This window comes from Martes martes, assembly GCF_963455335.1.
Source record: "Martes martes genome assembly, chromosome: 10".
Lineage (NCBI taxonomy): Eukaryota > Metazoa > Chordata > Mammalia > Carnivora > Mustelidae > Martes > Martes martes.
The window spans coordinates 31,139,947-31,152,107 of NC_137898.1; the positions used below are offsets into that span (position 1 = coordinate 31,139,947).

The 12,161-nt window shown below is 54.5% G+C and overlaps 1 protein-coding gene across 1 annotated transcript in view; it reads left to right on the forward strand.

Annotated features, from left to right (window-relative positions):
* Nucleotides 1-354: 354 nt before the first annotated feature.
* WT1 (WT1 transcription factor) overlaps nt 355-12,161 on the forward strand; it is a gene marked incomplete at its 5' end in the record, with an annotated part of 48,157 nt that continues 36,350 nt past the window's right edge. The window contains 3 exons of the mRNA XM_080816432.1: nt 355-802; nt 6,617-6,739; nt 7,200-7,302. Coding sequence (XP_080672558.1) covers nt 355-802; nt 6,617-6,739; nt 7,200-7,302 — 674 coding nt within the window. The remainder of the gene's footprint in view (nt 803-6,616; nt 6,740-7,199; nt 7,303-12,161) is intronic.

Genomic DNA, 12,161 nt, shown 5'->3' on the forward strand with positions numbered 1-12,161 from the left:
CGGGGGTTCTCCGCAACCCGGCCGTCTGTGCGCTCCCCCCTTTCCACCCGCCCTCCCACTCACTCACTCACTCACCCACCCAGAGCCGGGACCGCAGCCCAGGAGCCGGGGCCCCGCCGCCTCCTTGCCGCGATCCTGGACTTCCTCCTGCCGCAGGAGCCAGCTTCCACGTGTGCCCCGGAGCCGGCGTCTTCACATTCGCTCCGCTCCGGGTCTGGGTGCCTTCAGCACCCCGAGCAGCCGGGGCTCCGGGGCCCAGGCGGCCTCTGGGCCAAGTTAGGTGCGGCCGAGTCCAGCGCCGAGCGTCTGCAAGGCCGAAGGAGCCGCGGGGCACCCGGGGCTGAGCCGCAGCAAATGGGCTCTGACGTGCGGGACCTGAACGCGCTGCTGCCCGCGGTACCCTCGCTGGGTGGCGGCGGTGGCTGCGCCCTGCCCGTGAGCGGCTCCGCGCAGTGGGCGCCGGTGCTGGATTTTGCACCCCCGGGCGCCTCGGCTTACGGTTCGCTGGGCGGTCCTGCGCCGCCGCCTGCCCCACCGCCACCCCCGCCGCCGCCGCCGCCGCCTCACTCCTTCATCAAACAGGAGCCGAGCTGGGGCGGCGCGGAGCCGCACGAGGAGCAGTGCTTGAGCGCCTTCACCGTGCATTTCTCCGGCCAGTTCACCGGCACAGCTGGAGCCTGTCGCTACGGTCCCTTCGGTCCTCCTCCGCCGAGCCAGGCGTCCTCCGGTCAGGCCAGGATGTTCCCCAACGCGCCCTACCTGCCCAGCTGCCTCGAGAGCCAGCCCGCTATCCGCAACCAGGGTAAGAGGGCCGGGGGAGCGCCCTCTACACGCGGGGTGGCGCCGGGGCTGTCGCCGCGCTCTAGCATTCCCCTGTCCTATCCCTTCCCTGACCCCGGCTCTTAACCGGCTGCCCCCCCACCCCGACCGTGAGGGTAGCGGAAGCAACGGCTTGGGGAGAGGAGGCCGGGGAGAGGGAGTACGTGCCGGCGGAGGCCCCTGACATCCTGCAGAGCCGGGAGCCGGACTGGTTCGCATGAGCCGGGAGGTCATCTGGGGCCCCTCGGACCCCAGGAGATTCCAGGACTGCTAGTCTCCGTGGGAGTCGGAAGGGGAACCGGTGCAGTGTCTGGCTCTGTCTCAGGAAGGTGCTCTGTGGCTCGAGGCACCAGGGGACAGTTATTAGGCACTGGACCTTTTTAGCTTTCAGACTAAAAAGGGGACCAGCACCGGGTGAGCAGCCCGTGTTCCTACCCCGCGCGGAAATGTCGGGAGCCGCTCCAGCCTTCACGGCGATGGCACACATTAGACGTGCGATAAGTATCACGGAACAAGGAACGAGTACATGTACGGGCTAGCAGCTAAACAGTGGCTTTCCTGGAACCATGTCCGTGTTCGCGTCTGGTAGTATAAAAGCGGATGTCTCCTGGGTTCCAGCTCAGGCGGCGTCCGTGAGAGCTCCGGGGCTGGAAGAGAACTCTGTTTATCCTGTTCCAAGTTGGGTGGGACCGGGTCCTCCGAGACGCGGTGGAACGAGCCCCAAGCATGGGCCTTCCTTGCAGCGAGCCTCGGTGCCTTCCTGTCGTTAAACTCGGAGCTCAGCTGATTTTTGCAAGACAAAGGGGTCAGAACAAGAACGGTTTATCTGCCGACTTCAGTGTACATCGAGGGACTCAGCCAGTAGTGTCCCCATCCCGCCCTGGCTCCCGCATACCTACTTAACGTTTCTCAGGAACTAGCGCAGAGCCAATCAGGCTGGGCCCTTGTAGTTTGTTTTCCAATTTGATACTAATTGGACTTCTGTGCTTTTTGAGAGTTCATTCCGTATTTTAGGAAATGTCTTACAAACGCCATGGCGAATGCTTTTGCTGGAACAAAATTTCCCCTGGACCTAAGGGACTGGGATGTTTCTGGGATGCGTGCGCGGGGAGAACAGAGCATGTACCGTTTGCGGGAGGTGCCAGGGCTCCGCAAGCGCAGAAGGGCTCAGGGCTTCTGGTCCATGGTCAGTGCCAACACGTTCTAAATGAGTATCTTCAGGTGGTCCCTAGCTAAACCCAGCCTGCAGCACCTGGCTCACCAGAAGCCCCAGTGAAATCGAAACCACTCTCCCCTCTTCCTTTAGGGGACTCGAGGTCCGTTGTCTGTGGAGGAACCTCCAGCAGCACCTGGGGGGCCTCCATTCTGGGTGTTTGTTACATGGAAGTTAGTGTTTCCCACTCAAGGGATGTTGGAATAACTCAGTGTCGATTCAGAGGCTTGTGTTCTCTGAGCCTCACCTCTGATAAGCAGGCTTTTGTTACCTTTTACAAATCTCCAGTTCTCAGTTTCCCCATCTCTAAGAGGAGAGCTGAGGTGAGCAACTTGGGTGTTGGCCCCTGCCTGAAGTTCTATGCCACTGGAGCAGAAGCCCAACTTTCCCCTGGCTTGGGGCTCTGAATTCTAAAGGCAGCAGACCATCTAAAATTGGCTGAACCAGAAATGGCAAGACTGGCAGGCAGGTGTGTGACGTGAGTGAATCTGAGTGTGGATGTGTGCTCTTTGGAGTCCTGGAGACGCCATTTGGTCTGTTTCTGGGGCTTCAAAATACTACTGTGCTGTTAGCATTTATTGGAGTCCATCTAGGTTCTGGGGGAATTTTTGGAATCTGGGCTCTCTCGCTTTGTTTGGGTCTCTTCTATAGGCAGTTCTGGTGCCTAGGATCCCATGAGTTCAGCATGGGGTTGGTTGCCAAAGAGAGAAAAGGCTTGAGAGTTGGGGACCAGGACTAGCAGGTGAAGGAGTTCTCATCCCCATCCTGGGGAAAAGCCCAGTGGAAAGCCAGCTCCAGACACATGCCACAACCTGTAAGGCAGTTCTCTTCTGCGGGTTTAGTTTTTTCTTGCACTGAAAATGTAAGTGGGTCATGCCTGCCTGGCTGTTGGGACTTACTGGGCAGCTGGGGGCTGGGGTGAGATGTCAGGAGCTGCTCCAGCTTCAGTCCTAGCCTTGGCAACCCCAAGGCCTGAAGATTCTAGATTAATTCTCTTGACTTCTGGGATTCCTGTGGCTCCCCCAGGAATGCAATCTAGCAGAAGGCTTGTGTTGGGGGAAGCAAGGGCATCAGCTCCTTCCCCAGAGAATGAGAATGGCCATCAACAGACTCCAGACCAAGCTCCAGCAGAGAGAAATCAAGACTCTGAATCCCTGTCCCTAGGCAAAGCAGCCTAACCCTGGCCCACAGGAGAGGACAGTTGGCACCACCAGGCATCATGCCACGCCCCTCCCTTTCCCATTTCTTAAACAGGATAGGTGGTGTCCTAAACTTCCAAACATTAATTCAGCAAACATTTATTGAGCATCTACTCTGTACAAGGCACTGGCGATTAAGCATTAAGGCAGTGGGCATGTTTGCATATTGGAGTGCATGGAGTCTGACATTGGAGGACTCCTTTATTTCTGGATGAGAAAATCTAGGCTCTAAGAGATTAGGTGTGCAACAGGTCGCTCTGAGGCACAGCTGGGACTCACACGCAGACCATACTAGGCTATTTCTACCTCCTTTTCCAGGGATCTTGGCCCTTCTGTTGAGATGGATTTCCTTTGCCCTGTTGGAGGGGCACTGAACTGACAGTAGTCTGTGTGTGAGGTTTGTTTAGAAGGTTTGTCAGGGCAGAAGTGGGGTGAGGACTTGGGTAGTCCCAGACTTAATGCGGAATTGAAGGAGGGGGGAACCCCCCCCCAAAACCCAAACGATTGCTTGTCAGTCAGCCTCTGATTCCCTCAGCTGGAGGGGGCTCAAAATCCTAGTGCAGGAGGCGGCCTTGGCATCACCAGGTCACCCTAGAATCGAGTGTAGAAACCAGCTGTACCCAAGGGCGAAGGGCGCCCCCCTTTGGGTCTCGTTGGAGAGGGTATTTCGTTGGGGGACAGATTTGTCCTTACTCTGCCGCGGCAATGGAGTCATCATTTTCAGCCTTCTGCCCCTCTCCATAACGGAGCCTGCTGTCCACTTTACCGTCCAGCTCTTGGGAAGCCAGGCCCGGCCAGGCGGTTCCCGGGTTCCTCCGCTGCCGCGCGCGGGGGAGGGAGGCGCAGAGCGTGTCTCGCCTCTCCGCGCGGTCAAGGTTGCACTCCCTTCCCGGGCAGAGACTAACCGTGGGAAAAGCGCTACCTTGGACGCTTAAAGCCTCTCCCTTGAAGGCCTGTACAAGAAGTCTTTGAACACGCTGCCCCTTTTTGCCCGCAACCGTTCCTCCCCGGGCCCCCGCCCCCGCGCTCTCCGCCCCTGGCCCAGAGAGAGGCCCCAGGACAGTGTGATCTAATCAGTCCCGGGTCCGATAAGTTTCTAATTAAAAGAGCCCTCTGTCCCCTCCGCAGGCGCTTTCAACACGTGGGTCGTGAGGGAGGGGTTGGAGGTTGGCCCCTAGCCCGCCTCCCCACACCGGGTCTGCGTGACCTGTCCAGGAGGGGCCCTTGGGAGCCTTGGGCGACGGGGCCGGTCGGGGAGCTGCAGCCTGCGACCCTACAGTTGCAGAGCCCGCCTCCAAGGACAGCACGTGCTCCAGGCCACTGCCTGCCCCTCTGCTCAGGAATGGAGAAGGGTTCGTCTAGAGACAATTTCTCTGTGGTTTCTGTTTTTAGTTCTCTCTATTAAAAAAAAATGCATCTTTTCATATTTCGGCCTTCTCCCTGCATAACTGGGTACTGGGAGCCACAGTTCGTTTGTAAGCTGACAGGTAGGCCTCAAAGAGGGCCGTGCCTTCTCTCCCAGAAGGAAGCCCAGCTCACCCAGGCCTGACAGCTAACGGGGCGGGGGTCATCTTTGCCTACTTAGCAGGCGAGAGATGTAGGATTTTGGGGTCATGCAAGTTACCAAAGTTGGTGGTTTCTTAATTGTCAACCTGTGGCGCCAAGCAGTGCGTGAGATTTTGCCTGCCTGGTATGATCTGGTTATTAGGACCTGCCTTGACCCTGTCTCCCACTCAGACACACTGCACTGCACAGAGTGGGGAGGAGAAGCTCCAGTTTTATTTTTGTTTGGGGGGGTATGTTTCAATGATGGGGTAACGGCCTCCTAGTTCTGTCCACCCTAAGTCTTCACAAACACTTGTTGCAGACCCTCTGTCATGCCTGGGGCAAGAGTGTGGGTGTTTGACCCATCCCACTCCCAAAAATTGAGTGGAGTTTCGAGATCCAGCGTCATGGCTGGAAAGGGTTTGGGAGAATGAGTGGGGGACGGATCCGCACCGTGGCCCTCCTGTAAGCGTAAGTGAGCAACCGGGCGAATCTCATTTGCCCCTGGGCCTGGACCTCGGGCCAGAGACTCTGGGGCCTGCGCATAAAATGAGAGAATCCCACCATTCCGTTCAGGGCCCCGGGACTGTCCTTTATCGTAGTTGGAGGATGCTTTTCCCCCAGCGGTGGCAACAGTTTTCCAAAAGCGGGCGGGGTGTATGTTTCAAGCAATTTAATAGTAATAACCACGAAAGGAGACCCCATTTTTCTTTCTTTCTTTTTTTAATAAAGATTTTATTTGTTTATTTATTTATTTGAAAGAGAGGGAGAGAGAGAGAACACAAGCAGGGGGAGGGGCAGAGAGAGAGGGAGAAGCGGACTTCCCGCTGAGCAAGGAGCCGGACCCTGGGCTCAATTCCAGGACCCTGGGATCATCACCTGAGTCGAACGCAGCCATTTAAGGACTGAGCCACCCAGTGGCCCCTCGAGACCACGTTTTTCAATCAAGACACCACATTCTGTTACTCAGCCTTCGGAGAGTTGGGGAAGAACAGTCGATGTTGCCCTTGGTTGCACTGTAGGGAAACTGGGGGACCCGTGCACTGCCCTGGAGGGAAAGGGAGCTACAGTGTCCGGTACACTCTAAAACAGGCAGCTTCCTCTCCTGGGGAGCGAGGAACCCAACGATGGTGGTTAGAGTAAGGACGTACGGGATGCGAATTGGATAGGAGAGGGGTAGAAGGAGGGCATAGGGCCGACGCCCGCGTGCCCAACTGAAAGGGCCCCTTTCTCTTAATCCTCACCAGCTTTCCTGAGGGCCTTAGATGTCATGGTATTAGGGTCGCGCAGCCTCAGATAACATTACTCAGTAATGACTCTTTCCATCTAAGGCCCATGCCGTTTAACTGGCTCCGAGTAATTAATGAAAGTTGGTGCGCGGTCCCCTGATTTACGGCTCCGAGTCAGCGCGGGGTCAGCTGAACAGATTCATTTTGCTCGCCCGCGCTGCCCCCGAGCAAGAGCCACGCTGTTTGTTTTTGGAGGTGAAGAACTTTCTCTGGCGAGCGGTTGGCGGTTTTCATACTTCACTTGCCTGAGGTTCGGTTCAGGAGCTGCAGACACCGTGGGAGACGAGGGGCGTACATGAATCGGGAAAAGGCGGGGAGGTCAGGGTTTTACTTGGGAAAGAGCGACGCGCCGGCCCCGAGGTCACACCTTTGCGGTTGGGCCCGGCTTCCCTGCCGAGAAAGTTCTGGAGGCCGGTGGGGAGGCATCTTCCTCCGCTGGGGTTTCTTGTTCGGGGGCCGGGGACTCCTCGACCCGGGTTCAGGTTTCGTAGACCCACCTACCCGGCTCCACCTCTCCGCTGACGCTGTGCTTCTCTCCGCCGCGCTCGCAGGTTACAGCACGGTCACCTTCGACGGGACGCCCAGCTACGGTCACACGCCCTCGCACCACGCGGCGCAGTTCCCCAACCACTCTTTCAAGCACGAGGACCCCATGGGCCAGCAGGGCTCTCTGGGTAAGCAGGCGGGAAGGATGTGGGGTCCTTCTCCCCTTCTTTCTTGCCAATCCCCGGAATCCCACAGCAAATTTTGAGCGGAGGGATTTTTAGAAATAATCAGCCCAGTCCCACCCAATTGAGAAGAAAAGATTGAGTCCCCGACCCCCCCACCCCCCACTATGTTGGTGACCGCTCTACTCAAGTCTACGAATGTCTCGAAGGTCTTTTCGGTGTACTAGGAAGTAAGCGCTAAGGAAATGTGAAGTGAGAAGCAGATTAGCTCCTTAGGATCTGGACGCCCTCTCTTGGCACGCCCTGGCGTCCAGGCTGGTGGCCCCCAGCTTCGTCTCTGAGCCTGGCTGGGGATGCTCTCTGTCCCGGACCCTGCCCGCGTCCTCGCCCCCCGCGCGCCACCCCGACCGACTCCCACCCGGATCCCTTGCGGCGCGCTCACTCGGCTCTCCTCGGCTCTCCGCAGGCGAGCAGCAGTACTCGGTGCCGCCCCCAGTCTATGGCTGCCACACCCCTACCGACAGCTGCACTGGCAGCCAGGCCCTGCTGCTGAGGACGCCGTACAGCAGGTAGGAAAGCTCTCCGCGCGGTGTCTGGGTCCCCGGGACCCCGGAGAGGGTGCGCGAACCGGCGGGAACGTCCGACGCGGGCAGCTCCGACTGCGGGCGTGCGGGGTCCTGGAGGCAAAGGACGCGTTTAGCTACTTAAAGCAAATTTAAGCAGATCTCCTGATTTGAAAGAAGTAGGTTTCCTCGTCTCCTGGCGTTCTTGTTTTGAATATAAACGAGGGCGGTTACTGTTTGAACTAGAGAACAGTGGAGCTTGGAGAAGTTATTTTTTTAAGCGCTCCTTAAGGAGCCCTTGGCTTCCTTGGGACCAAAGATTAGACATGGAGTCCACTCCCACTCCGTTCTTCTCACTTCTCAGACCTCTCCTCGCCCACTGGCCACACCGGCGGCCTTCTCGGGGAGTAATTCGAGGGCGCGTACGCTGGAACCACAGCCTGCTTCCTACCCCGGTGCTCCGGGGTCTGCGGCCACCGCGGCACCCCGGGGTCTGCGGCCACCGCGGCACCCGGTGGGCGTGGTTCCCAGCGCCAGGCCCCGCACCGGCAGCGGACCAGGACTGCGGGCAGGACGGCAGTCGGGTCGCCGCGGTGGCCTCCGGGGACGCTGCTCCAGCCCGAGTCGTTCCTCCTTCCCGTTGCAGGGAGGCAGAAGACCAGCCTCTTTTCCTTCCAAGCTTTTTTTCCCCTCTCCCTTGTGCGTTCTCCCGGCTCTCGCTCCACCCTCCACCTTCTCTCCCCCAAATTTATTCTTCAACTTTGGGTGAACTTGGCCGGCATCCCGCTTCTCCGATAGGGTTGCCTAGTAACTGGTGCACACACCGGCGTGCGCGGGGCTGGAAGGTGGGGCGGGCGGAGGGAAGTGGCGGCTCTCGGCCTTTGAGGCGGGGGACTGGGCGAGCATTACCTCATATTCCACCCCTGCCCCCCACCCCGGTGCTGCGGGGATCCTGATACCGACTGCCCCCAAACTCATCTCCATCCTCCCTCCTCCGCTCGAGGACCCGGGGCTGACGTCAAGGGAAGGAGGTAGTGAGGTAATGAAGGAAGGAAAAGCGCCTGCCCTGGGAGATTGGGTGGGGGGAATGGCCGCGCCTGGAGGACCTCCAGTCCCACAGGTGGAGGAGGGGAAGGAGTCTTCGCTCCCTAGCCGGCTGCGGCGCATCCCCAAGTCTCGGTGTGCTTATGAAATTGAGCCTGGTACTGGTCTGATTCTCCTGTCTGGGGGAAGTACAGGATCGAGCCCCTGCGAGTTCTGTATGCCTGAGGCAACACGGACTTCAGAAGCCTTCCCTTTTGATGGGGAAATCCGGCATATCTAATTGGATCTTGGATTCAAGATCGCTCTCCTGACCTTCCCTTTCCCCTTCCTTTTACTTTTCTTTTTTTCTTTGAGCGAGAAGGAGCAAAGAAATGCTTGAAGGTTGCTGAGAGAGCGCGGAAGAATGACCGCGCCTCTTCATCCTCCTTGCCTTTCTCACTAGCTAGAATCCAGTTCTGTTCTTTGGCACCTCGGTGCTTCTCCTTGGAGGGTCCCATCACTGGAATGCACGCAGAACCCACCCCCATTCTCTGTTGTGAACACTCCCACTCCCTCCCAACGAAACTGTGGTGGCAGGGCCATTCCCATCCTTCTTGAGGAACTGTTCCTGCCATTACCAGAGTGGCATTGTTGTAACTGGAGCGGCTGTTGGGGGTATAGTTGGAATGGTTCCCCATGGGATGACCTTGGCCCACTCCTCCCTCTTCAGTTCCTGACTGGAGACTTACTCCCAGGTAGAGAGGAAGGCTTTGATGCTGGAGTGGGTGCTGTTTAGGTGTGCTAGTATACCCCCTGGGGTTTGGAGTCTGGGAGGCATTGGTTCAAAGGGACACAGACACACGCATTTCTTTTTTTTTTTTTAAGATTTTATTTATTTATTTGACAGACAGAGATCACAAGTAGGCAGAGGCAGGCAGAGAGAGACAGAGGGAGGGAGGCAGGCTCCCCGCTGAGCAGAGAGGCAAGCAGAGAGAAAGAGCGGGAAGCAGGCTCCCTGCTGAGCAGAGAGCCCGATGTGAGGCTTGATCCCAGGACCCTGAGATCATGACCTGAGCCAAAGACAGAGGCTTAACCCACTGAGCCACCCAGGCGCCCCTGACACACACATTTCTTACTCTCCTCTCTCCCAAGCCTAGAGCCACATTAGGAAGGGGCCATCAGAGGGTCTAGCCTAGAAAGAAGAGGTGGGGATAAAGTGATCACAGCCACTGGTTTAACAACAATTCTGAAACTGAGTCCCTGTGGTGGATTTTGACAAGGGCTGAAATGGTGGTTGCCATGGAAGTGGGAAAAGTCACTTGGATTGCATTTTATAGGTAATATTCTCACATTTGTAGTCCAGCTTCTGATTGTCCACTATTAAAGCAGTTTTGTCAGGTTCATCTTTTGGAAATATTTGCTTATCCCTTTCTTCTTTCTACACAATTGGAATTTTTCTTGCTTCTTTTTTTTTTGGTATTTATATCACAAAAATAGCATTTTCTTCTGTTAGAGGAAATTTCTAAGCAATAACACCTAAGCAAGAAATTGCGACTCCTGTAGGAAAAGAGTTTGCTCCCTCGAAGTCTGTACTGTCTTTGAAGTTCCAGTCACCCTAAATTCATAACATTTCTAATCACTTTTCAAAAGTCAGGTACTTCCCCTGCAATAATGATGAATGAGCAGGTGTAGGAATGTTTTAAAATTGGTTCTATGCATTGACACTACCGCAGTTATGTCATTTCCTTTCTTTTTCACTCATAAAAAAGTCTGAAAGGGTATTGAAATGCTTTTGTGCATTTCAATTCATTTTGTGCATGCAGTGTTTGAAAAAGCATAGGAAACACAACTAAATTTTAATCACCGAATGGCATAACATTTGGGTTTTAGAGTTCACTGGTTCTTCTTTGGTCCCTGGCTCCATTCCCTTCTGTCTAAAATTGGGACTTCCTGGGAAAGGCTTGCCTGTATTTCGTTTGCCCTATTGTACTTGACCCCCTGGGGCAGCCTGCCCAGCCTCTTCCCCACTGCCCTTCCAAAGCTTCTGTCTCTCCAATCTTGAATTTAATCTTCCTTCCCAGCATGAAATAAAGGTAATGATATATATATATATATACACACACACACACACACACATATATATGATATATATATCATATATATGTAAATGATGTATATATACACATATATATGTAAATGATATATATGTATATATATATAATAGGCAGTGTGCAATGTGAATTTGTTTTGAGGAAATTCTCAAAATTCTCTTCTTGTTAGGAGGGAACTGTCCAGTGATTCTCTCTTCTCTCTCAGGTAACAGATCTGAGGTGTTATGACTGTGCCCCTTTGTGTGTAGATGGGAACAATAGTGAATAGAAAAATGTCCCCAGTCAACTTATGGGAGGTGATAGAGGATGGTTTTCCCCATCCTCTCTGCCACTTTCCATTTTGAAGGTGGATAGAGGTCCCTCGAAAGGTCGCTAAGGCTTCTGAAACCAGATTTCAGCCCCTAGGGGACCAGTGATCATAGCTGGGGGAAACGTGAGCAAACCGTGAGGGTTTATTGCATGCTGATTATGTGCTGCTGGCCACTGAGCTAAGTGCTTCACTCACTTCCTTCATTTAGTTCTAAGTTCTTTGTAGATGCTCGAATCTCCACTCTCCTGAAGAGGAAGTAGGTTCAGAGACTCAAAATAACTGGCTTAAGTCACACAGCAAGTCAGAATCAAGACCAGGACTTGATCCTCAGTCTCTCTGACTTCAAAACCCATCTATGCTCTGAATCAGGCAGGGATTCCAGGCCACTCACTCCACTGGAATGTTCCCCGTGTACAGTCTGTAGCAGCACTGTTGCTGGTAAATATGCAGAGCAAAGGCTCGTATAGGCTTCCTTCATCCAAGCACCCTTCTAGGCACTTTCCAAGTATTGACTTCTTTAATCCACATGACTCTCCTGAGGGGAGAGAGTAATGAATCCACTCTCACTAAGCACAAATTTGTCCTGATTTCTACCTAGAACAGGGAGTTAGCAGGGCCTTTCCTGCTTACTTCCTGTGAATCTTCTTCCACAAACCCCTCTGCCTTTACTGCTTGCTGACCTCCTTGGAGCCCCCCCATCCCTGACTCTGCCCAGTTCATGGGCCGATACTCACAGCTACTTTGAAAAGGAGTTCTGGGGGTGCCTGGGTGGCTCCGTGGGTTGAGCCTCTGCCTTCAGCTCAGGTCATCATCTCGGGGTCCTGGGATCGAGCACCACATCGGGCTCTCTGCTCAGAGGGGAGCCTGCTTCCTCCTCTCTCTCTGCCTACTTGTGATCTCTCTCTCTCCCTCAAATAAATAACTAAAATTGAGAAAAGAAAAGAAAAGGAGTTCTGTGCCCTGTGTTTGAAAAATAGTCCCCACACGTTATTTATTTATTTGTTTGTTTGTTTGTTTGTTTATAGCTATTTTAGTCCTTTCCTTTCCTTCTTAGGCTCTTTTATTAGGTTTGTGCATCCTTCTTTAGCAACTGTACTACCAATTTAAATGATCCTACTTCCTTTCCCTATTTAGTGGGTAAAACCACCCCACCTTGGGAAGCAGTAACTGATGATTGAAATATTGCTAATTGAATGTTGATGATTCACAAACGATGCGGTTGACAGTGGAGGCTTTTCGCAGCGGATGGTTTTTCCTGTGAGACTTCCGTAGCAGCCATAGGGTTTCTGGGGAATCCAGGTCACCGGGAAATACATTATCTACCATTGAGGTTGGCCTTCAACATAGACATGAATCAGAGTGACGGCTCATGTCCAAGGAAATAAAGTGACAATCTCGAATGCCTCTTTTCGCTTGTGTAT